This window comes from Heloderma suspectum, chromosome 4, assembly GCF_057233095.1.
Source record: "Heloderma suspectum isolate Gila_16-S chromosome 4, 16-S_ref, whole genome shotgun sequence".
In the NCBI taxonomy this organism is placed as follows: domain Eukaryota; kingdom Metazoa; phylum Chordata; class Lepidosauria; order Squamata; family Helodermatidae; genus Heloderma; species Heloderma suspectum.
In genome coordinates, this window is record NC_139461.1 from 212348120 (window position 1) to 212375252 (window position 27133).

A 27133-nucleotide genomic window follows, 5' to 3' on the forward strand; every position below is an offset into this window, starting at 1 on the left:
TTCGCTGTTTTAGCCTACATAAATATTTATGTAGGCTAAAACGGTGAATCAAAAAGGGACGCAAATAGCGCCCGCTAAGCTATTTGCATTCCCCTTTATTTTCGCTGTCATAGTCTACATAAATATTTACGTAGACTAAGACGGCCAAAAATAAGGAACACAAATGGCGGTGGCCGTAGCCGCCACCATTTGCGTACACATTTTTTTTTTTTTTACCCAGAGCCCTCCGCGGCTGGAAATCTGGCTGCGGACGGCTCTGGCCTGGGCCTGGCTGGCTGCTCTGCGGAGCCGCTGCAGAGCACAGCCGGCCGTCGAGGATTCCGGGGGGAGGAACGGAACGCCTCCCCCCCCATGAACATAATCCGTGGAAAGTTAAGTGACTTTTGTACATCCCTACTTCCAGTTCTTTGACTTTAAAATAGATTTGAACTGGGCAGCCCATCAAACCTTCAAATAGAGGACTGTTTTTACAAACAGGACACCTGGCCATCCTAAAGACAACAGACGCTTAAGCCTATGACTTGTAATGTCTTTGATCCAACTGAAACATGCAGGAAAACCACATAGGACATTCCTGGACTATGCCACTGCAAACTGCAGATTTCAAACTTGGATATTTGGAACTTTCTGCATGTTGAAAGCACAGCAGAGAAGGTTTTAGTCTAGCCTTCTCCCAGAACTACTACCTTTCCATACACATACAGGATGCTTTTGATAAGGGAGAGCTTTCAAACATGCCATCTCCGACCCGCTGTCTGAAGTGGTACAGCCCAGAAGTATGGTGCACACGCTTGTCCTGTACATTTGAATTGGCCCTTGACCCACCTTAAATGCAGTCAACAAGCCCTAAACCATCTTATGTTTTTCCCTCCCTCAATTGCAGAGACTTTTCAGTTTATCTCCAAGCGGCATTATGGCTTTCCCTTCAGCCTCACATTTTATCTCAATGGAATACAAGTGGACCGGTTAAGTTCTTGCTGTGAATATAAGCATCGGAAGGGCACTCGACTGGGGGGCAAGCATGGATACTTTGGTTTCGTCAATGTGGAAAGATCATCTCCCTGCTATAGGTATGGACCACTGATGGATATTTGTCTGGTTCTGTCTGTCCTGAATTTGCCATCAGATTGGGTTTTTTTCAGGGCCCTGCACCTGTTCAAGTGTACACCTGTAGACTGTTTTGCCATCTTGGATGGTTTTGATTCCATGTTCCAGAAGAGTAGCCTTGCAAGTCTTACACAGCAAAGAATCCTATTGCACCTTCTAATACTAACACATATGTTGTGGTATAAGCTTTCATGGGCCTGAGAACATTTCATATGATGCATGTGGCATGATGCATCTGACTGTAGCCCTATTCTCTTGTTACTCATGTGTAGGACAGTGCCATGGTGAAGCTGGAGCAGGAACATGCTTCTTGCTCTACCTCTGACATCATGTCTCTATGATAGCCCCATCCTCTGATGTCCATGCATTCAGTGCAGTTGTCTGCAAAGGAACCCCCATATGCAAGCAGCTGTTTGCACATAGGGGCGTCAGGCAATTAGAACACCCCACAACTGGGTATTCTGATCACATGGGGACCCTACACGTGAGCAGCGACTCATGTGCTGGGATTCCTTTGCAAACAACTTCAGTCAACACATGGGGAACCATGGCCATGATCCAGCTTCATCATGACACCATCCTGCACATGAGTAACACGTGAATGGGGTAAAATGGGGCCCTGCCCCAAGAAAGCTTATGCCACAAATTATTTGTTAGTATTCATGGGCCACACAACTCTCTTTGTTTTTGCTACAGCAGATGCCTCTCTGGATAGTTGTCTATAGCAGCAAAAAGAGATCAGCAGTTCCATTGGGACATGAATGCTAGTACATCACAGACTACTTCATCTCACACATGAAGGAGACTGTGAAGGTAGGGCATTTATATACGTATATGAATTGAGGTACGGTGGAGGACAAGCCTAAATAACACATTTTTAGAGATCTAAAAATTCTGGGAATGCAAACACAGACAAAAACACACACGTCCTGATTCCTGGGGCATATGATACATAATCATAGCATAAGCTGGAGTATGAAGTCTTTAATATTAATAAACAATTGCTGTAGCACCATGCAAGAGAGAATTAGCTTTCATAGTAAGACCACAGTGAGAACAATGTCAGGGCTTGTGCATGCCCTGTAGGATTTCTGGTTTTTTTCTCCCTCCTCAGAGTCCACTGGTGTTACTTTGCAAATTGCTACTGAACACCTCCAGTTGTGCAATTCTGTGTGGATTCTGTTTTGATTGAAACCTTTAGAAGGCTATTCCAAGAGGTCACAAAAGTGGCCAGTCTTGCTACATAAACACCAAGGTGCTTTGAGCTGACTATCTGAAATGACTTTTTGACACTTGAGATTCAGTCCATTTTTATTTTATTAACTCAGGACAATTTCAGCACCACATCTTTAGGCTACCATTCATGGCCCTTTTGGATGAGTTCCATCCATTCAGCCTCTGCCAATTTCCTGTCAATTTCAGGAGAACAAGCCTTTAACACACCTAAGCCTTGTTTGGGAGTTGCTGTCCACATATTCTCTGAACGCATGGAGGAAAGAGTAGGGTTGCACATACTGGCCTTGTCCCCAACATCCCAGTCCCCATAATCTGTCATGTGTTGAAGCAAAAGGTCTGAAAAGTCGATCTTGGTGTGCTTGGCTGAATGCACTTAGAATCTTCCATGTATTTGGCAACCCCAATGTGACGTGGTTCCTGACTGCATGGGGAATACTAAGCCTGCTCAGCAGAATATGTGAAGATCCCTCCTGTGTACCATGTATTCAACATGCAAAGGCTGGAGTCTGCAGTTTCTGGGGACAGGGGTGGGACTAGGGCTATCGTGATCTGTTCTGCTTGTCTCTCCACATGTTCTAAGAATGTGTGGAGGCAAATTCCCCCAAAGAGCTCTATTTATTTAAAATATTTTTTATTCTGCTCCTCAGCCAAAAAGTCTACTTACATATAGTTAGTAAAACAAGACAGTCCTTGCCTGCAGGATTACTATATATTATAATATATTATAATATATATAAAGACATGACACACAAGGAAAGGGAATGGGAAGGGAAAAATAAGTTTTTCAGCAGGCCTGGTGGAATGCCCTGCTCCCCCCTTTCATGTTCCTCAGTACAGCCTGCTGAAATGGCTGCTGGCATTGGCAGCTGAAGGAGGAGGAGCCTTCATGAGCAGGGCTGCTGGAATGACCTGCTATTTCTAATATTTTGTCATTCTAAACAGGTGTTGAGATATAGACTTCAGGTCATAGACCCAAAGATATTTGTCTATAAAATGTGATGTCTAAAGTTTGCCTAGAAAGGTCAGTAGAATCTTCCCCTATAGTGCATGGCTTCCTTTGGTTGCTTGATTTGTTGAAAGCTATTTCTTTTGCTGGCACCACTTTACAAAGTACTTTTCCCCTGATCCTGTGGCCTTGACTGATGCAGGTTGATTTGAAGGGTGCCTGCGGGTTAATGATCCTGCCTCACAACAGAAGGCTGAACAAGATAGTCTTTTGATCCTTTTCCACTCTGTGTCTATGATATGCCTCCCAGTAGGGTAGTCACGATTTGCAGGTATCGCTATATTTAAGCTATATTTTCAAGGTCTGTTTAGGAAGTATGACACTGAGAAAGTTAAGGTAAAAGTAATACTGAAAAATTATATTATAAATCACAACTATCTTTCAAAGGAAGGGTTCTTCCAGGCATTCCCTGGTTGAAAAAGAGAGTGCTTTATCCCAATGTTGCAAATAAAATGAATATGGACACTCCAGGGCCCTCCTTTTGGTCTTTTGCCCAAACCCAATGCCAACAAGAATCACAGCGATTTCTTCTTGGAAGTTTTTAATTTCTATAACATTTCTTTTGATTTGCAAAGTAATGTCAGGCAGGATAATGCCATGCAAATGTTCCAGTCTCATCTTTCCTTCTTAGAAAATATTGAATAAACAACAACGAAAAGTAGGAAAAAAGGAAAGAAATGGGAACCCCCATAGAGCCAAATTACTTTTCAGATAAGCATATTCCACTATGCAGAAACGTTTCCCCCCTCTTCAGACTAAGATTTGCATGATTTATGTAAATGTTATACTATTGCTGGTATGATAAGGGCTTTCTGAGGAATGGAAAGCATGCAAATTAGAAATGGCTATACTTTTTCAATAGATATCCAAACTAGCCACACAGATGTGTTTATTTGCCCGTTTGTCCCTCCAAAAACTGGTAGAAAAATAACAAAATGTTTTCAAAAAAATCTATTTGGGGAGGAATGTTTATTTATGACACATCTACATTTTACAGGTCTAAGATGATTTTAATTACCAAGGTTTTGTCTAAAAAAAATATGTGGAATCATAGAGGGTGGGTTCTTTTTGTCTTTGTTTTGCACATGCTGAATATTCTCTAGTCCAATTGCAGTACTGTTCTCAATTCACAGGGTTAGTAGAGGGCGGTGAAATGGAAGGAGGATCCATAACAATGAAAATGTGTTAAGTTTGTAGGGTACAGAAGGCATTACAGTCATGTAGATACATTTATTGTTTAGCCATAGATAATTATGATGTAAGTTGAAGAATTACATAATAAAACTGCATCATTAAAATACAGAATACTTCATAAACCTATATCCATAAGATTTATATTACATTGTCCCTAACAAATGTCAACCTAATTTTTGTTGCTGCAAGAGCAAAGTAACAGTGCATATAGTTTTAAGTGCCCTACTAAAAATGTATTTAGTTAACCACCTTTCAACATAAGATCCGCGGGGGGTGTACAATTAAAAGAATAAAGGAATCCGGTAAAATATAATGATCAAAACAACAGCAACAGCAGTTAATAGAAGACTGCTGACCTATAAAACACCAATGAACAGTGCAATCTGTCCTATATATGTCTACTCAGAATGTCCAACTGAGTTCACTGGGACTTGTTCCCAGGTAAGTACATGTAGGTAAATCTGTAGGCTAAAACCAGCTGTACTGGAATGCCTGCACAAATTTTAGAAAGTATTTGCCTGGCACTGGAAAGACTTCAAAGTTGGCTCCAGGCAAACATCTCTGGGGAGGACATTCCAAATATGGGCAGTCACCAGCTGCCTAATCCCCAATGGTGGGGGAAATTGAATGAGGACCTCTGCTGAAGATTGTGAGTTTTGGAACCATTCATATAGCTGAATGCAATCCTCTTTAGATGGACTCTTTAGATGATGTTGTGATGCTCCAGTTTCGCTTCTGTTTTTTCAGAGCACTTTCCTATTTATTTATTTTTTTAGAATGGGAAAAATGGACTACAATATTAGAACGGGGGAAACTGCACTGTTTCTCCTTGTGTATTTGAGCTATTCTGCTATAGAACAGCTCCACCTAGAGGTTATGTGTGGAAAAGCTCTTTGTGTAGAGCTCGGATATCAATTCTGAAGTGAAACCAAAAATAGATATAGCAGTTAACAGCCTCGTACAGAAAAGCCCAGAATCATCTGGGGAACCCCAGAGGGCTGTATTGGGTAGGGCTGTGCATCACTTCGGCCCAAAGCCTGAGTTGAAATGGACTGCTTTGGGTCACTTCGAGCCCCTTCCGAGGCGAACTGGAGGGGGCACGAAGCAACCTGGAGGAGGTCGGGGGCTCTCCGAAGCACCTCGGTGCACTTCAGAGATTCAGCATCCCTGGACCAGCCACGCCGGTGCCTCCAGGTCCTTACCTGAGAGCCACCCATTGCCTCTGCTGCCACCTCTGTCACCGCCCCCTCCACCCCCGTCATTGCTGTTGCTGGCTTTGTTGCCACCTCCACCTCCACTGCCATGCCACTGCCATCACCACGGTCGTCAGTGCTGCTGCCAGCTCCTGAGACCCGGACGCGTGCTATCTCCTATTGCAGGGAGTTGCCATTTTTCAAAGTTTTTCAAGTTTTTGAAAAACTTGAAGTTTTTCAAGAAACATTTTTCAAGTTTTCCTGGAACTTCCAGGAAGTTGCTGTTTTAAAACTGGCGACTATCTGCAAGAAGAGCTGGCGCAAGTCCTGGTCTCAGGAACTGGTGGCGGCAGTGGCAACAGAGGAGGAGGCAGCAGAGGAGAAGGTGGCAGCAACAGCGGAGGTGGTGACAGAGGAGGAGGAGGAGGCGGCGGCAAGATAAGGAGCTCAGGGTTTGCAAAGTGGTGTCAAGGGCCCCCTGAAATGGGATTCGGCCATCTGAATCCCACTTCAGTTTGAGGTTGGGTTGGGCCCCCCCCAAATCAGCCCGAGCTGAATTGGGCCTGCCTCTGAAGCCACGAAGCAGCTTCTGAGTTGGATTGGGGGGTCCCTGCACAGCCCTAGTATTGGGGCCCCAGGTGGGCAGATTTGGTCCACGGGCCTGAGATACTGACCACTGTACAAAAATTCTTCTAAACGTGGGCTAACAGATTCTGATTTAATTTATAACAACATGAGCCTGGTTGGATCAGACCAAGGGTCCATCTAGTTCAGCATCCTGCTTTCCACAGTGGCCAGTCAGATACTTCCAGGAAGCTGACAAGTTGGACTTGAAGGCAATAGCCTTTTCCTGCTGTGGTTCCCCAGCAGTGGCATCGTGACTCTGAAGCTGGAGGTTCAGAGAGTTGCCATAAGTGAACTTCATTGATAGAACTATCCCCCATAAATGTGTTTAATTCCCTTTTAGAGCCAACTTACAGTGCAATCCTTGCTTCATATTTCTTCTTCCCTTCAAGTTGTAGTCGCTCCTGCCCACAACATTTGCTTCCAGATAACTAGCTAATTCTGTCATTTTGCCATCCATAATACATTGCTTGATGTAATTACCCCTGTGCTACCATTCCTTCTTCTGAAAATATCTTAAAGGCTCTCCCATATTGCCTCTTAATATATTATGAATCCAGTGAGAGTCTGTAGATATGAAATGTCCATTTGTCACGTACCTAAGGTTTCCAGACAGAAATTCCAAAAGCAAAAGGCATTTGATTTAACCAGAGTGCATTAAAATAAAATAAAAAATGCGTATCACGTTCCCATAAAAGTATGGGACATCTGTGTGTTTTTAAAACACTGGGCACTTTGAGTCTCCCAAAGTTTTAAAAACTTTTGAGTGTGTTTTTAAAAGACTGGACACTTTGAGTATTCTTCATATAATTTTGCAGTGGGGTCAACTAACTGGCTAGTAGGGTACAGCTGAAAATCGGAAATTCCTACAGATATTTCATTTTACAGTATTTATTTAGATTATTTTTATCCAGCTCCTCAGCCAAACAGGCGCCTGGAGCGGCTTACATACAGTCAGCAAAACAAGACAGTCCCTGCCCGTAGGCTTACAATCTAAAAAGACATGACACACAAAAGGGATGGGAAAAAGGGATGAGATGGGAAGAGCAAAAAATTAAATACTCTTTGACCAGGGCTGATGGAATGGCCATACTTCTGCTCTCCCCTCCCTCTGTACAGCCTGCTGGAATGGCTGCTGGTGATGATATTGGTAATAGTTATGCAATCCCAAATGTACTGTGAATTTATTTGGAGTATTTGTACAGAAACTTAAGATCCAGCTAAGTGTTGTTTGCTGTTGCTTTTTGGCTTTCAATATAGGACAGTCCATGCTTCATATCTTCCCATTATCAATGTCCTGTTTTCTCAATCTCCCACTACATTTTTGCTCAGGTGTATCATTGCAATGGGTCTGGACAAAAAGCCTTCTCCTCCCAAGAAAAAGGTGACAGATGAGGATGAAGCAAAGAAAGAGGACTCCTGGAAAGAAGAGGTGAAGTACAAGCTAAAAGAGAGCAGTGGCAGCAGCAGAGAGGAAAACAAAGATTCAGCGCCGCCAGTTTTCCCCGCTCCCAAAGAAAGGAAAGAATTTGTGGGAGGAATGCAATTGGAGGCAAGAAAAGGAGAAATACAAAGAGCCAGTGATGAATATGAAAAGAACCAGAAGAGATTAGCTAGTGATGGTACGGTATGAAAGGGGAGGGATGTTAGCTCAGTGTACACTGCAGAAGGTTGTAGATCAATCCCTGGCATCTCTAGTGAAGATCTCAGCAAGTAATAGAAATGGCCTCTTTCTCTGAACCTGGAAAACTGCTGTCAGTCAGGGTACACAGTAGCAAACTCGGTGGACCACTGGTCTGACCTGGTATAAGACCATTTCCAAAGTTCATATGGGAAAAAAAATCCCGCAGTTCTCTCATGCTTATAAACATGTGAACACACACAGATGCTGTGTCATCTTGTTTGATAGGGTACATGACTTGTAACATAGGGGCCTTATTGATAAATAGTAAATTAACATTCTGTTCAGTATGATTTACCCATAACAATTTTACAGAGCTATTTATTATTTAGGAAGATATTTACATCTTATTATTTAAGGTACGGTGGCAAGAAAAACTTTGTGAACCCCTTAGGATTGTAACATATTTCCAACCTAAAATGTTATTAGTTCTTAAGATAACTCCATAATCCTAGATAAGGAACAATGGATAATGTGATTAAGCAAATTACACACACACATTATGTGTTTTCAGCATGTATTTATCCACAACTGATGCAACATTCAATATCTAAGTGTGATTCAACTTTCAATGGCCTTCTCATTGAGGCCAAAGAATTCTACCTTTGACCCGTCTGTCCAGAGAGCTTGTTCCAAAAGTCTTGGGGATCATCTATGTGATCTTTAGTGAACTTCAGGTGGGCAGCAATGTTCTCGTTGGAGAGCAATGATTTCCTCCTAGCTATCCTCCCATTCTTGTTTAGTCTTTTTCTGATTGTTGAGCCCTGAACACTCACGTTCGTGAAGGCGAGAGCGGCCTGCAGATCCTTGGGTGTTACTCTGGGGTTCTTTTTGACTTCCTGGATGATGCGCCGGTTTGTTCTTGGAGAGATTTTGGTAGGAAGACCACTTCTGGGTAGAGTGACTGTGGTCTTGAACATTCTCCATTTGTAGACTGTCTGTTTGACAGGGTGGAGCCCCAAATCCTTAGAAATGGTTTTGTAACCCTTTCTGGACTGGTGAGCAGTGATAACTGCTTTTCTGAGGTCTCACAGATGACTTTTGATCATGGCACAATATGTTTCCATACAATCGTATGGTGAAGACCAAACTCATAAAGTTTTTGTTCCTTTTATAGGGTAAGGCCTCCCAAACTCACCCTTGAAGATCTACCTAATTACTTAAACACCTGATTCTAATTATTTCCTTTAACTGAGCTGACTGCACCCAGGGATTCATTTACTTTTGCACATACCATGACTCCTAAGTACTCATTGTTTGCCTAATTTATACATCATTTTATTTCACAAGACATGGAATTGGTTAATATAAACCCTGTTGTATATTTAGAAAAGAACTGGTTTTGATTCATGAAGGCTATCATGGTAAAACTATGGAATTTCCATAATTAGCATCAGGGTTCACAAACCTTTTCTCACCACTGTATTTCTATCCATTTTTCCTTTTTCTTTTGCTGACACAGGTCCACAAAGCAGCTTACAATAACAATATCTTCCACTTCTACTTCTACTTCATATACCATGAAAATGTTCAAATGAAGCCACGGTATTTTTCATAAGCAAAAATGTCAGGTCTCTGCCCCAAGGAGGGGGCAATAAGGAAGAAGGAATAACTCCCCACAAAGGCAAAAATAGGAACAAAACAGGGACAGTGATTTTCCAGGGGCAGGTGCCATAAAGACCAGGGCATGGTCTGAAAGTATATAGCACAGCCCATCAACAATGAGGCATTTAGTCTTCATTATTTTTAGATTTTGAATTCAGTGACAGAGTTCATCCAAAATCAACATGGAGCAGGAGCAGGACAAAGGACTCTTTTTGCACTGAGCAGAGCTGGGCTCTTTCAGTGGGTCTTCAGAAGCAGTTAGTAAAGTTGCCCCCTCTGTATGGCAATTGAAGGCCTATCACGGCTCTTTTCGCCCTTGTTTCTGGATGTGAGACATTGGCATGAATTATCCATGCTTCCCCCCATACATATATTCCCCCCTCCTCCTCCTCCTCCTCTTGACATTTGTTTTGTTAGTTTATTTCTCATTAGTTACCAGTTCTACACTTTTGTCTAATCTCCCCTTCAGGAGTTGGACACCTCTCTGACAATTACCTGTGGAGAAGGCCCTGCTGTCCCAGATGCAGCTGGAATCTCAATCAATATGATTAAATCTACTTACTACTTAAGCCCCACTATACACATAACAGTTTATTTGCTTAATTGGTTCTGCATGAGATTTCTACCCCTCCCCTTTTCTCCTTGGCATTCTGTCATTTGTACATGGGGGGAAAAAGTTGATAGGAGAAAAGGGGATGAATAATTAAACTTGAGAGGTGAGAAAATGTGGTCCCAAGGGAGAGCTAGAATGTGTCTGACTGATGTGGCAGCTTCTCTTTTGTGGTAACATTTAGTCACTTCTCTGCAAGTGATAGTAAAATACAGGATACAGCCAAAATATTTTATTGTCTGAAAGATCTGTGTGCATTCCGGTTTATGGCTATATCATTAATCCATTTACAGAGGATCTCTCATGATAGAGAGGACCCATAGGTCAGAAACCAGAGGGCTGTAGATAAGTTGTATAACTAGTGCCTAATTTGCAGAACTGGAATACGGATGTGCATTTATGGCATGGATGCCCGAGTATGATGAAGGATAAATGGTATTGGGTTGGGTCCAAGGGAGAGGATTGGATCTAAAGCTGCCCTTCTGCTTATAGAAAGAACTCTTTCATGTACAGAAGGGGGTCATTTACACTCCTTGAAAAATCCAACAACAAGAAAGACAAAATGTCTTCTTAGGTGGGTTGCAGCAGAAAGTGTGCCCCAAACAGTTTTTTTATTAAGAAGCATTCAACATTTCCCCTGATAAAGAGTTTCCCTGACATGCATTGGGAACCATATCTATATCTGCAGCTGTCTTTTTCATATCAAGACAACAACAGGATAACAACAACATTAAAAGAAAAGCCCTGTTGGGCCAGGCCAAAGGCCTACCTAGTCCAGCATCCTATTTCTCACAGTGGCCAATCAGATGCCTATGGGAGACCCACAAGCAGGACATGAGTGTAACAGTCCTCTACTGATGTGGTTACCCAGCACAGACATGTTGACTTTGTTTCTGGAGGTAGAATATAGCCATCACGACTAGTCTATTGTTTCTGTGATGGCACATAGTTAAACCTAACACTATGTGGCATTTTCCTTTTAAGGAAAGATCCCAGCTATGTTGGGAATGCTTCTTGCCAGTGCAGCCTTCCAACTTCACTGGAAAGCCCTCTGATTGCTAATGTCATTTGTTTAAAATCATTTCATTCTAAGGCAGACTTATTTTATATAAGTGGAAGTATGACGATAGTAGAGTGGCCTTTCCCAGCCTGGTCCTCCAGATGGACTACAACTCCCAGCATTTCTGACCACTTGGTCATGGTGGCTGGGGCTGATAGGGGTTGGAGTCCAAAACACCTGGAGGGCTTCAGGTTGGGGAACCTGCATGAATGAAGATACGGGCTTGTATTACATAGTCTTACATGAATGGATTATTCTAATGATGGACTATTGTGATAAGCAAGTGGGTGTCCACCAGTACCATGGAACCTCTGTTTGCATCCATGCAGCTACTAGATGTTTTGGGGTGGGACTACATGTTACCTTTGCAAACATACATTTCCCCAAAGAACAGATCTGCCAGTTAACAGTTGTGCCGGGGGGGGGGGGGATTTGCAGGGGGAAAGGTTAAGCTCCCCCCTCTGACCCACTCATTCTCCCCTGAAAATGCTCCCCTTTCCCAACGTAAGTATCATAAAGCAAACTTGAGGTTGGAAACCTTGAGTTTGCATGCTAAGTACTTCAACTCTCAGAAGACTGGTTCTGTTTCCAAGTGTAATGTTTTCCTTTCCATGGGAGTGTTTTGCAAAAGGGAATCATGGAGAACATTCTGATGTTCAAATCACTTAAATTTTGCAGGAGAGATTTCGGGCCATTCCACAGGTTACATGGTAGCATATCTGGATTTTCCACTCAGTATATACTCAACAGGGATCTATAGACAACCCTATCTTTCTTAATAGCATATCTCTATGATACGCGTGTTTCCAAGTATATGTGCGTTTCTTGTATATACCTTGTATCTTGTATAACCTTGAAGTTGTACGCTTAAAAAACGTGAAGTGGGAGGTGCTACTAAGTGAGCAGAAAAGCAGAATTCTCTTGGTCCCCACTAACAGGTGATCTTGCAACATCCATGTGCACTTAGAATATAGAACAGTTCTAAGTCCCAATCATTCTTTCCTCCATGGAAACAATTCTACAGTACTTAAAGCTGGAGGAAATAGGTTACATCAGAATTGGCAGTGTATCCTTCATGCACGTTATATGTTTTCAACAATTATGTTATTGTACAACACACACTTTCAATTCGTGGATCAACATGTTAACTTTGTTCTTGATTTTTAATTTTTTTAAGCAAGCAGGGAAGGAGGAGAACAAAGGCTAATGGACTTAACCTGCTTGGGGTTAATGAGAACTATGCATTCCATTTTTTCCTATCTCACAGTACAGTTGTCCTTTTATTTCAGCATATGATGAAGATTTTGAAGCAGATGAAGAGAAATCAGATGGGAAAGTTAATGAAGAAGGACAGCCTGATGATCAAATGAATGGAATGTCAAAGTCACCCTCAGATGATGAAAAAGATAATTTAGACCATGAAAGGGAGAATAAAAACTCATCACCGAAAGCTTTGCGGGCCTCTGACAGCGAGCGAGATGAAAGTGATGGATATGCAGAGAGTGACTTGGAGGAGGAGGATAAACAAGGTTAGTTGTTTTCCTTAAAGTGGAGTACAGTGGATGGCCTAATGTGTGTTTAACTGGTTACATATGCCCTGTAATGGGTTATCTATTTTGTGGATCACGTTTAAGTACCCATTTAAATTAGACTGCCGGATTGCTACAGAATGTGCCACTCAGCACAAAATAACCAAAGTTTTCTGAGCTGCTTCCTAGCTTTGGTCCCTTAGATCTCTCTTGTCTCTAAGTTGCTTTTTGAGAATATCCAAAGAGGAAGTCAGGGACGGGGGAGGATAAAGAAAGAAAGCTCTCCTTTTTCAGACCATTTCCTTTGTTCCTCTGAAGATCTTTCAGTCTACCTCCAGACCCATTAAATCAGATAGAAGCATTGTATACAGGAACAGGAGTTATTATGTCAGTTGAAGAACTTGAATAAAACTTCTGTTCAAATTGTGTCCACCTTGGGTTGTGGATACTCCCATCTTATGTAGAGTAGAATAGACTTGTAGCCTTCTTTTGCCTCAAAATGGAGATGCGAAGAGAGGAGAGCATCTCACCTACCCCATCTTCATTAACATCTCCATATACACACCATATACACATCATGTACTGGCTACTTTTGGACAATGTCTGATAACTATTGCCCATAGTAAAGGGCATATTTAGACAATACGTCTCTCTCCAAGACTTCTGAGAGATCAGGAGCAGGTCTCAGGGCTAGTGTTTATCCTCCTCTGCCCCTCATATTGTTCATAGATGGCAAGGACTGCACCAGGAGAGCCTGGAATAATTTCAGCAGTGCCGGCTTCATGTTTTTGAAGGCTCTTGAGCAGGACACCCTTAATGGGCCTCCTCCCTCAGTGAGTCTAGTTTCTCACCACCGTTGTCACCAGCTGCTATTGTTCCTCACCCTCTTTCTCATAATCGTAACCACTGCTTAAAAGGCGGAAAACCAGTGAGCAAGTAGACACTGGTGTCTATTGCTCCTTCTTCTCACCATCACCATTGCCTGGGCCAAAATGAGAGACAGGTGAACAAGCAAGTTGCAATGATGAAGAGGAGGAGACAGCCCCGGGGGCATCTGTCAATGGGCCCCTGCTGGGGTGTAGGTCTCGACAGGTGCCCAACCATGCCTACCCTTGACGCCAACCCTGGCTGGGAGTGTAATGTGGAGGCAATTTTTTTTTGTAAAACTGCCCTGTGCACCAGAGTCCCAATCCTGATTGGAACCCTCTCCTAGTGTTTGCTGTGTTAAAGCAAAACAAAAGCTACATAAAATATGATCTGATATTTTACATATTGTCTAGTTTGGCACATAGTCTTCTTGGTATTTGTACCCAGGTGCTTAACCATGGCTACCTTTGACACTGGTCCTGTATGTCTGTGTGACATCACCCTGACCCTATGGCATGGAACCCTGAACAACTAATGTGCACAACTAATAGCCAGCCACCTGCAGAAGATACTCTTCAGGGAGCTGGAAGCACCTGATTGTGAACTGGAACTGCTCCCACTATCCATGTTCTGCACTGCACAAAACAAGGGCCAGCTCATGTTACAATGGGTCACTTATCTTTTCTTTCAAGATCGGTAGCATGAGCTTCATGGTATTCCCTCAGTTCCTGGCTTGCTTTGTTCACTGGTTTTGAGTAGGCTATCTTGCATGGCAGCCAGTAGGTGTCACTTTTGCATTGTGAAGAAGCAAGCACCATAGTCCATAGAGTGAGTACTATATATAAGTGAGAGCCACTTGCAGCAACTCTAGGGGCTCTCCTGACATCTCTCTGTGCTCCATACGGAACAGAACTTGGAGCTCGCTGATTTTTGGTCAACCATTTCAGCCCATCTCCATTTCGCTGTAAGAAATCGCAGCCTCAAGGTGATAAATATGCAGTCCTGTGCCTTTAGGGTTCTAAGCAGGGGACAAAAGCATACAGCGATGAACCTTAGATCATTATTAGCACAAGGAGATTAAAATGCTGTGGAATTAGTTTTAGGAGCATAAATAACATTTTCGGTAACCTCTATCCTCTCCAGTCAGCATAACTGATGGAGGTAATTATTTCCTTTCTGTATTCCGAGCTGCAAACCTTCATAAATAATCAAGTGGGAAGCATGTCTCTCATTTCTCATTCATTAATACAAACTGTGGACGGAGTCCAAAGCTGGGCATGCTTGCAAAATAACGGAAGTTGCCAGAGTTTTGGCTTTTAGGTGACGCAAAGCTGATTTTTTCCTGTTTGTTTCCTATCCTGCTGTTTCTTTTCGATACTGCCATAACTTATGTGACTGCTGCTTGTCAGGCTGCACCAGGCATTCTCTGTTTACCGCTCCCCTGATATTGCCCCAATGATATTCCTCCCATTTCGACAGGCCTTCTAGGAAAGCTTCACCACCCTGTGCCTCTTTAAGCCAAATGTTAATCTTGGTTTTACATTTGTATTTTCTGTGTAAAATATAGGCAAAGCTAAAGCAGCTGACTGGGAAATGGATGCAGCTGCAAGAAAGATCCAGTGTTTTTATAGGAAGCACAAAGATAGATGGCAAACTCAGGGTGTCGAACCAGGTTTGCAGTTGGCTTGCATGTGGGAAGAAAAATCTTTGCTCTGATCAAGAAGAACCTGATTTTTAAGTAGCCAGTGAACATGAAGGATAATTGGTTTGCAGCTTTGTTAATCATTTACAGAAATAATTACATGTTCTTTCTTTTTTTAAAAAAAAATCTGGTGTTGCTTCACAGACTTGTACTGCCATAAGATGCTGTGTGGTCTGTAGCTGCATTGCTTAAAATATATTTGGATTGATTTTGTTCACACTCGGACGATCTGAGCATTACTGATGTGATTGGAGTCCTGAAAAATCATCATCATCATCCTTGGTGTTTGGAGAAGGGATTTTCCCTGGGGTCAAATTGGCTAGTAAACCCAAGGATGCTGTGCTTCTATCTGAGCATGGCTTATTTGCTTGGGTCCCGTAGAGCCTTATTTTTCTATGTAGACATCCTTCTGAGGGATACCTTCTCTCTCCTTAGAATATATCATGGTATGGATGGGATTTGGTGGTGGGTAGATAGTCTTACTTTGTGGCAGGGGATTGTCTAGGCCAGGGGTGGGAACCGGCAGCCCACGGGGCCTCCCTGATGGGACTGCTGCCTTCCTTCCTCTACCTCATTCCCTTGCACAGCAGTTTGGCTTCCATTTGTGCTAATTTTATAAAGCCTAATTGTAGCGTGGGAGGTCTTCACAGCTGGTGAGTGAAGAGCTAACCCCCTCTCTTGGAGTGCCTCAACACCCCTCCTCCAAATTGGCCCCCTGCGACAACTAGACATGGAAAAGCCTCTCTTTGATCAGAAGTATAACCGGTGCAGTTCCAGGTATTTGAGGCTGCTTGGACAAGACATCCCCAATGGACCCCTCCCTCAGTGAGTCCACCTTCTCACAGCCATTGTCACCAGCTGCTATTGCTCCTTACCCTCTTTCTTATCATTGTTACCACTTGCTTACTTGACAGGCAGAGAACCAGTGAGCGAGTAGGCAGTGGCATCTGCTCCTCCTTCATTTTCTCACCAGCGCCACTGTCTGGACCAGAGCAAGAGGCAGGTGAACAAGCAGGTTGCAATGGTGAAGAGGAGAAGCAACTCCAGGGGGTTCTTGTCAGTGGGCCGTAATGGGATGTGGACCCTTGGCAGGTGCCCAACTATGCCTACCCTTGATGCTGATCCTGAGCGTAACACTGGGAGGCTTTTCTCAGGCATGATTGAGAAAATTACATAATAATTGCTGTATGATGGGCATCTTCATGTGTACGTGTTACATGTGTGTGTGTGTGTGTGTATGAATATGTGTGTGTTATATGTGTATGAATGGTTGTGTGTGATATGTGTGAAAATGCACTATATGGGTGTGTGTAGATGTGTAATGAGTGTATGTGTATGAATGGCTGTGGGGACATGTGTGTGAGAGAGAGTGTGGGTGGTTCCACCGCCTCTTCCTTGGGCTCCACCCACCGCTGGCTTTTGGTCCCTGTAAAGATAGCTGCGAGGGAATGAAGCTAAAGGGAATGAGGCTGAAAAAGGTTCTCCACCCTGGAGTAGACAGTCTTGTGGTGTCTTCTAGCTCTTTGATCATGTGATGTGTAATTTACTTCCTTCTGATGAAGTACCTTGTTTTGAGTCGATTTGTGTCATTTTCTGCTACTCAATGGATATTGCAAAAAATGCAGCTTCATTTGCATAAATGGCCCACCCAAGGCATTAGGAGATAATGAAGAATCTCTCCTTTACATGGGCTTATACTGATAACACCGCTACATAGTTAATCCTGCTATTTGTAAGTGTTTCTTCTTCATCATGTAACTGAGTGTGGATCAAATGCAACTTCAGTATGGGAAGGTATACCATAAAACAAAAGGGACTTTGTTTGCTTCGTTCTCATTTGAGATCAGAACACTTTGGTTCTCTGGAGCCCATTCTGCTATAGAAGCAGGCATGTGTTAAAGATTAAGGCTGTGCTCCTATACCTAGAAGTAAGTGGGCCGTACTTCTGAGTAGACGAGCAGTGGATTGTGCTGCAGGGGTAGGCAACCTTTTTTGGGCCGTGGGCACATTTGGCAATTCGATGAACTGCCCTGGGCACCACCACAAAATGACTGCCATTTCTAAAGTCCATCTACTCCAGCATCTTGTTTCCTACAGTGGCCAACCAGATGTTTCCAGGAAGACCAAACATCACCTCTTCTAATCTGCATTGATATGACACTCATTAATGTGCATCTGACAGTGGGTGGGTAGTGTAGTCTGCACTGACTACTTATTAAAGTTGAGGAGTAGAAGGAAGGTATGAGACACCACTCTTCTAGCTGAATATAGGACTTGCACAGTGTTCTAGAGTCTAAAATGCAAGGACATGCTTATGAGTCAAGCAAATTATAGAAACCGTGTGTGGAGAAGCCTCTATGCACAACACCCCTGCAAGGTGACTGTCTCCCATGCAGTCTCCTTTCATTTATTCTGTCACCACTCTGCATTTATCCCCGCTCCCCCACTGGTTTTGAGGAGTACAGGGAATTCCTACAGTGTGTGGATTATTTAATCTGGAGGAAGGCACTGTCAGCTGAACCCCAGTTGCTCCTGGGAGAGCTTCAGCCTATTTCTTCTTGCTCCCATCCAACTCAAAGTGAGTAATGTGAAACCAAGCAACTAAGCAAGTTGGGGGATAGGGATTACTCCTTTGGATTCATGGGCAGGGCCGATGGAGGGTGCCCAACCCTCTGTGGGCCATATTGGGAACCTCCATGGGCCATATTGGGCCCACAGGCTGGATGTTGCCCACCCAAGGTGTAAGGGGAACAGATAACCAAGCATCCAAATGAGAAACATAAGGGGAAAGGGATCAGGGAGAGAAATAAGTCCACTACAAACCTGCTCTCTCTCTCCCCCTCTCTCCCCCCTCCCCTCTCATATAGCTCAATAACCTAAGCAGGTTCTACATAGCCTAAACTGAGTAACTTACAAGCAAGGATCCAACTTACATGTGAACCAGTATGGACCACTTCTGGTGTAAGGTTGAAAATAACATAACACACTAAAATAATCCCATTTATATTCGGTTTTGTCAGGGAGGCTTTAATTAACAGGAGGAGGGAATCTGACCGATAAGGAGCTAGCAAGGGCTGTCTGGTATCAGCTTCATGTAAGCAGGGGATGCCCGATTCACACTTGCGAAGGGGCAGGGAACTAGAAAGGAGAGGTGAGAAGTGGGGGAAAGGTTTTCTCTTTGGCTACTGCTAGACATAGCATAGGACGAAGGGGCCATTATGGGAAAAGGATTAACAAGTGATTAGCCCATCCTGGAGGAATGGAGGGATGGAGGGAAGTTGTTGTAAGGGACCTGCATGGTCTGTTCAGCTTGCCACAACACCATGCTTATGTTATAATCACATTTTTGGTTCATGTGAAGTAGCACTAATGGTTTCTTTCAGTACATCATTGTGCTTTTTGATTGTGTTCCATTTGCACTGGCGTTTCACATGATCCCCCCTCCCCAGCAATCATCAGTCCACTTGCCCTGGCACGCATTGGCTCTGCGAAAACCAATTTAGCTAACGTTGAACATGGCTGTCACAGCTGTTTAGTGCACATGAAACTGTTCCGAAGCTCCCGTGCAATGGATTCGATGCTAGGGTGGAGTGAAGCTACTCCCTTCCCCGCCCTTGGTGGAAACTGTTGGCTAAGTCAGGAATGATGACTTCCGGTTTGTGTTCTCTTTTTGAAGAGAGTATGAATGAGCTCCAACTTCTGTTTTTTCTTCTCATTATGAAGGGTACACAAGGCAAACAAGGAAAGAGCAGAGGGGAAACCCTGCTAGCTTTGAACATTGATATAATTAATAAGGACATGAACATAGGAGCAGACTGGGCCTTAGTTATAGTGATCTTAAGTGGTATGCAAGAAGGAAGTATTTGTCTCTCACTCGTCACCACACCAATGTCTGCAGCATGAGTGTATGTACTGGGCTGACTTGGAGTTTTCATTATTAATCTGCTACATGCACTCCATTAATTATATTAAGAAACACCACAAGCTGCACTCCTGGATAAGTAACCAATAAAGCCAATAGGAAATGTATTTTGACTTGTTGTTTCCTCGTTCATATGCTGTGTAGAAGAATATGCTTGGTTGCTCGTGCTTGCTATGCTACTGCTTCTACTTGACATGAATTCAGCATGCTGTTCATTAAGCAATTTTGGAAATAGTTTTGTTTTAATTGTAGATGTAACTGGAAGCTGAGTAGATCTGACCCTATACGAGCTCCCAGCAGGGAGTTAAATAATGCACGCTTGAGTTTTACAGATGAACAAATTTCAGATAAGTAGCTTTTAACTCAAAATCCTGACCCATTTTGTGGGATAGTAATTGATCCATTCAGTGCAGAAATCCCAACGAGATCTTACTTAAGTGGAATGATCATGCTAATTGGATAGGCGTGACAGTCGTTATTGGAGTGTTTTATTAACAGCATGCTAGACTGGTTAGGAAATGTATGTGTTTGTAGCTCAAGGCTGCTGAAATCAGATGACCAGCTATATTGGGTTACTACTCACTAGAAAAGAAAATCTGATGCTGTAAAGAACAATATTGTTTAGGAACCTGGAATGTCAGATCAATGAATCAAGGTAAGCTAGAGGTGGTCAAACATGAGATGGCAAGATTGAACATCGACATCTTGGGAATCAGCGAACTAAAATGGACAGGCATGGGTGAATTTAATTCAGGTGACCATCATATCTACTATTGTGGGCAAGAATCCCTTAGAAGAAATGGAGTAGCACTCATAGTCAACAAAAGGGTGGGAAAAGCAGTACTGGGGTACAATCTTAAAAACGATAGAATGATCTCAGTACGAATCCAAGGCAAACCATTCAACATCACAGTAATTCAAGTCTATGCCCCAACCACTGATGCTGAAGAAGCTGAGGTTGATCGGTTCAATGAAGACCTACAACACCTTCAAGAACTAACACCAAAAAAAGATGTCCTCTTCATCATAGGGGATTGGAATGCTAAAGTAGGAAGTCAAGAAATCACCGGGATAACAGGCAGGCATGGCCTTGGTGTACAAAATGAAGCAGGACAAAAGCTAATCGAGTTTTGCCAAGAGAACACACTGTTCATAGCAAACACTCTTTTCCAACAGCACAAGAGATGACTCTACACATGGACATCACCAGATGGTCAGTATCGAAATCAGATTGATTATGTCCTTTGCAGCCAAAGATGGAGAAGCTCTATACAGTCAGTCAAAACATGACCTGGAGCTGACTATGGCTCAGATCATGAGCTTCTTGTTGCAAAATTTCGGCTTAAATTGAAGAACGTAGGGAAAACCACTAAACCATTCAGGTATGACCTAAATCATATCCCTCATGAATATACAGTGGAGGTGAGGAATATATTTCAGGGATTAGACCTGATAGACAGAGTGCCTGAGGAACTATGGACGGAGGTCTGTAACATTGTTCAGGAGGCAGCAACGAAATCCATCCCAAAGAAAAAGAAATGCAAGAAAGCCAAGTGGCTGTCTGAGGAGGCTTTACAAGTAGCTGAGGAAAGAAGGGAAGTGAAAAGCAAGGGAGGAAGGGGAAGATATATCCAACTGAATGCAGAATTCCAGAGAATAGCAAGGAGAGACAAGAAGGCCTTCTTAAATGAACAATGCAAAGAAATCAGGAAAACAATAGAATGGGAAAGACTAGAGATCTCTTCAAGAAAATCGGAGATCTCAAGGGAACGTTTTGTGCAAAGACGGGCATGATAAAGGACAAAGAAGGCAGGGACCTAACAGAAGCAGATGAGATTAAGAAGAGGTGGCAAGAATACACAGAAGAACTATACAGGAAAGATCTGAATGTCCCTGATAGCCATGATAGTGCGGTCACTGAACTTGAGCCGGACATCCTCGAGAGTGAAGTCAAGTGGGCCTTAGGAAGCATTAGTAACAACAAAGCTAGCAGAGATGACAGTATTCCAGCTGAGCTATTTAAAATCCTAAAAGATGATGCTGTTAAAGTGCTGCATTCAATATGCCAACAAATTTGGAACACTCAACAATGGCCGCAAGACTGGAAAAGGTCAGTTTACATTCCAATTCCAAAGAAGGGCAACGCCAAAGAGAGCTCAAACTACCGCACAATTGCGCTCATTTCACATGCCAGCAAGGTGATGCTCAAAATCCTACAAGCTAGGCTTCAGCAGTATGCGAACCAAGAACTACCGGAAGTACAAGCTGGGTTTCGAAGAGGCAGAGGAACTAGAGATCAAATCGCCAACATTCGCTGCATCATTGAGAAAGCAACAGAATTCCAGAAAAACGTCTATTTCTGCTTCATTGACTATGCTAAAGCCTTTGATTGTGTGGATCACAACAAACTGTGGCAAATTCTGAAAGTGATGGGAGTACCAGACCACCTTACCTGCCTCCTGAGAAACCTGTACAGGGGTCAAGAAGCAACAGTAAGAACCGGACATGGAACAACCGAGTGGTTCAAAATTGGGAAAGGAGTACGACAAGGCTGCATATTGTCACCCTGCTTATTTAACTTATATGCAGAGTACATCATGAGAAATGCTGGTTTGGATGAATCAGAGGTCGGAATTAAGATTGCTGGGAGAATTATCAACAACCTCTGATATGCAGACGATACCACCCTAATGGCAGAAAGCGAAGAGGATCTAAAGAGCCTCTTGTTGAGGGTGAAAGAGGAGAGTGCAAAAGCTGGTTTGAAACTCAACATTAAAAAAACGAAGATCATGGCATCTGGCCCTATCACTTCCTGGCATATAGAAGGGGAAGAAATGGAAGCAGTGACAGATTTTACTTTCTTGGGCTCCAAGATCACTGCAGACGGTGACTGTAGCCATGAAATTAAAAGACGCTTGCTCCTTGGGAGGAAAGCTATGGCAAACCTAGACAGCATAGTAAGAAGCAGAGACATCACCTTGCCGACAAAGGTCCGCATGATCAAAGCTATGGTTTTCCCAGTAGTAATGTATGTCTGTGAGAGCTGGACTATAAGGAAGGCTGAGCGCCGAAGAATTGGTGCTTTCGAACTGTGGTGCTGGAGAAGACTCTTACGAGTCCCCTGGACTGCAAGGAGGTCAAATCAGTCCATCCTAAAGGAAATCAACCCTGAGTGCTCACTGGAAGGACAGATACTGCAGCTGAAGCTCAACTATTTTGGCCACCTAATGTGAAGAGAAAACTCTCTGGAAAAGACCCTGATGCTGGGAAAGACTGAAGGCAAAAGGAGAAGGGGACGGCAGAGGATGAGATGGCTAGATAGCATCACCGATACAATGAATATGAACTTAAGTACGCTCCGGGAGAGAGCGCAGGACAAGAAGGCATGGCGTGCTATGGCCCATGGGGTCACGAAGAGTCGGACACGACTGAACGACTGAACAACAACTCACTACCACCTCTGTGATTACCATTTTCATCAGCATGGGCACCAGCTATAGCTTTTTTTTAATTTTCAGAAATAGTTCGGTAGCTATGGTGAAGCCATTTATAATTGTCTGCAGTTTCAGAAGGGACTACTTGTCATTCAAAAGGCTCTGTTGTAGAGTGAAACTGTATATGGCAAACCTATTGCTCTCCCATGGACACAATGGAGACTGTATTTATTTATTTATATTTGTTTATCTGTTTACCTGCCTTTCTACCCAAAAATGGCACTCAAAGCGGACTTGGGGGTGGGGGTTTGTTGCTTCTCTGTTCATCTGTAAAATGGAAACAACAACCACCTACTTCACAGCATTGGCATTAGTTCTGTAACGTTGGTAACTAGATACCCATATGGTGACTGAAGAAGGTGGTTTCATTCAGTGCCAACCAACTTTTGAATGTAGTAGGAGAAGAGCCGGAGGTTCTAGATTGGGATCTAGAGGTTGGGGCTGTAAATTAGAGATGGGTGAGATTTCATTTCAGTTTGAAATGTTTCCCTATTCAGGACAAAAAAAAATTGAGATTAAAAAAAAACAATGTGAGAGAAACCTAAACTGACAGATTCATCTATCCAGGATGGCCCAGGGCTTTGAGTACTTAGCTCTTAAAAGTCTGGGTCTGAATCCCTGTGTGTTCAACCATATTAGTGCTTAATTAGGGTTGCCACTTCTTTCTTACAGGCTCCTCATCTTTAACCCCAGTATGGCAGGTACATCATAGCCCTCTCCATGCTGGGAATAAGTGTGCCCATTGAATTTGACTGGTGCAGATGGGTGAGAATTTTGTTTCAGTTCAGTTTTGATAAGAATTTACCAAAAACTGTGAAGTTCTTATTTGGGAGAGAAGGAACTTGAGATTTAAAACATTTGAATGTGGGAGAACCAAAACGGACAGATTCACCTATTCCTACTGCTCATATGGCTGCCTAAATTAAGCTAAGAACCCAAATTAAGGGCAGGGCATTTCCTTGCCCTCTCCCCATCCTGGAACTCCCATCTTTGGTTGTACCCATAGATTCTGCAGTCTGTGAAGCCTCAATGACTGATTGGGACTGTACGAGAATAAATCTAAAACACCAATGGAAGCTTCCTTCCTGGGGACAAATAGTAGCTTCGGGGAGCACAGAATTGTAGAATAGCGGGGTTGGAAGGGGCCTACAAGACTATCGAGTCCAACCCCCTGCTTAATGCAGGAATCTAAGTCAAAGCATCCCTGACAGATGGCTGTCCAGCTTCATCTTGAATGTCTCAAGTGTGGGAGAACCCACCACCTCCCTAGGTAATTGGTTCCATTGTCTTATTGCTCTCACATGATTTTCATTAGGACTGTGGCATGGGGGGAAAGAGTAAAATCTCTCCTTCCCATGTGTCATGGTTCTGAACCTGATTGGGGCTTGCTCGAGCTGCTGTTTAAAATTCGAAAACCAGACACACTAATTGCGGTCATGCAATTAATGTCACATCTAGTTTGGCCCTTAGTTTAATGCTCTCATATTAGTTTTGTATGTGTCGGGGATGTTTTTCCGCAGTAGGGGAGCATTTAAACATTCTACCCACCATGTGCAATCTGAAATGGTACAGTCCAGGAACAGGCATATCATGTGAAGCCACTGATTGTATATTTCATCTCTGAGTCCCGTGTTGCTGCCCCTTGTCTGATGCTTTAAACTACCAGAGACTGGTGGTTTGTGGCCAGTTTAAGCAGCCGTTGCTGAGAGTGATATGGTGGGCCTTTACGTTTGCCCGTAAATAGCAAAAAGAATGAACGTCCAGTATGCTAGTATTGTACAGTTGAAGACTATCTCTGTGAAGTTGTTCTCTCCATTCTGATGTGCTGTTCTAATCTTCTAGAAGATAAATCTCCATCTCCCCCACAGCTTGTAAACATAGCATTGGGTGCATTAGAAAATGAAGAAATCTGACAGGTAATAATTTCTGTTGGTACAACAATGTCACTTACACTATGGCAATAATGTACCTAGATGGGGCCATTTTTAGTGACACAAACTTGAATTTTAACTTGAATTTAATTTGAATTGTAGACATTTTTGATACCTGTTGGCTTGATTTGTGTAGCATAGTAGTAACCTCTTTATGTGGGCCAGCATGCTACAGCATGCTGTTGGTGAGAATCAACTGTATATTCTTACTTCTTTGCCCAGTTTTCAACAAGAAACAAAATAAGTTTCCATCATCTCCCTGGTGGGTTGTTCCACATTGTAGGATATCTTCCAGATAACCAGTTCTAAGCAGATGTTCCTCCTTGCTACAGCCTTCAGGAAAAGGGAAATTAGGGTAGTAATTTTCTCGATATCTCAGGGTGGCTGAGAGAGGCCCCTTCCTCTTCCTTTTTCTTAATATGATGATGGCTAGAATAAAAGATTGTGTGTAGACCTCATTAGGATGTTGCTTTTCCTGAGTCTTCGACTATTCCAGGCTTCTCCATCCTGGTACCTTCCAGATGTGTTGGACTACAATGCCCACCATCCCCACCCAGCATGGCTAATGATGGACGATTCTCACCAACACATCTGGAGGTCAGCAGGATGGAGAAGGTTGGACTAGGGAAAGGGGGGATATGAGAACATGTGTGAATTTTTAGGTCCGGCCTGGCCCTTTTGACCGAGGACTCCTGCTGACCTCCATCTTCAGTTCCATTCCAAAATAGGCTTCTGACTTGAGAAGTCAAGCTGAATATAAAAGCCTGACTGTTCAGCTGTAATGAAGACATGCCTTTAATTTTTTGCCACCTTCTTGCTGTATCTAAGGATGTAGGAAGAGAGGTGTCTTTTTCTCTAGGGATTAGGGTGGCTGGTTATGTATTGCTTCACCAACAAAGAGGACAAAAGACACTAAGAATGTACGGATTTTGTTAAATCCATTCTGCCTGTGTCTTGTCAGGCCTCTTTTGTTCCATCGTCCACTTATGTTCTTATCAGAATGTTGTTATCTTGCTCTAATTCACATTAGCACTAATACACACTTCTGCTAATATGCACTTGCGCTAATGCGCTAATGCGCATTAGTTAATGCAAATCAGTGCTAATGCACATTAACTAATTCACATTAGTACATTTTTGCAAATTAGCACAAATCTCCCCCCAAAGTGAAAAACCAGTTGGCAAGTCCATGGAATTGATGTGACTCTGAAAAAGCTCGTCCGCTGCGGAATCTGCAGGTCAGAGTAATAGAAAACCAAACTCATTTGAATCTGTTGCAGATGTTTCTGGCACACCTAGAATACATAGATTTTTGCATAAAATATGTATATGCTAATTTATTTGTATTAGAAATTATTATTATAATTCAAATAGAAATATAGTACATCTCACCACAGTGTGGACGACTGTGATCAGGTGACCTGTGTACCTGCCTGTTATGTCTGCTGTCTGGGTGCTAACTGGTGAGAAGCAACAGTTCTTATGCTTCTTTATCTTTACACCGACATCAGCCCTTCAAACAGAGGACACCTTTAAATAGAGGCTGCCCCTCTGGTAGCCTTTCAAATAGAGGACTGTCCTCTGTAAAAGGGGACATATGGCCACCTTACTAAGGAAAATATATAATTTGATCATGCTGTTGACTCCAGGGACCACAGTCATTTAATATGTATACTCAAGGAAAAATGGGAAGTATCAGAGGCTTCCGAAACGTTGTGATTTCACTTTAGAAGTATTTACAACCAGGAGGGAAAAAATGTGTGAAAGACTTGAGTGGTTTCAGGCTTGAGGCAATAGGTTATGCAGAAAGTTTTGAGGGATTATGCATTTCTTTTTACTGAAAACTAAAATTCAAATTAAGGTAGGATTCTATCTTTTATAAATATATTGGAATGATGATCCATGTTCACGTTCTTGACAGCTTTGGACTTCAGCAGGTTGCACAGGTCTAACTGAAGGCAGAATTTCTCCAAATATGAAGGATTTTAATAGCCTCTCTAGACAGATGAGAAACCATCACCCTTATTTTCCCCACACAGTGTTTGTGTTGAGGCATAAATCGAGAACTGGTCAGCGAGACTGAAGTTAAGATTTTCAAATCCTAGTAGGCCATAAGCCTGTGAATAAATCAGAATGACTCATTAGCTGGAAAGCAACGCAGACTGTTTTGCAGAGGCAAACAGCTATTTCTGTACGGGTCTGTTTATGTTCTCAAAAAAACAAACCCTGATAATTTTAATGAGCTGGGTAGCTCAAAGGTCTTGTACCTTTTACATACTCGGAGATGCAAATTTAATGCAACTCAAGGTGGCTTTGTACACTCCTCAGAAGCAACAGCAGAGAACATAGGAATGACTTGAGCTCCCTCATCC

General features: G+C 42.9%; 1 protein-coding gene across 1 annotated transcript in view; it reads left to right on the forward strand.

Annotated features, from left to right (window-relative positions):
* The window catches only part of ERICH3 (glutamate rich 3), a gene marked incomplete at its 5' end in the record, with an annotated part of 97199 nt that overhangs the window by 50042 nt on the left and 20024 nt on the right, over positions 1 to 27133 (forward strand). The window contains 3 exons of the mRNA XM_084851638.1: positions 884 to 1070; positions 7693 to 7982; positions 12606 to 12845. Coding sequence (XP_084707764.1) covers positions 884 to 1070; positions 7693 to 7982; positions 12606 to 12845 — 717 coding nt within the window. The remainder of the gene's footprint in view (positions 1 to 883; positions 1071 to 7692; positions 7983 to 12605; positions 12846 to 27133) is intronic.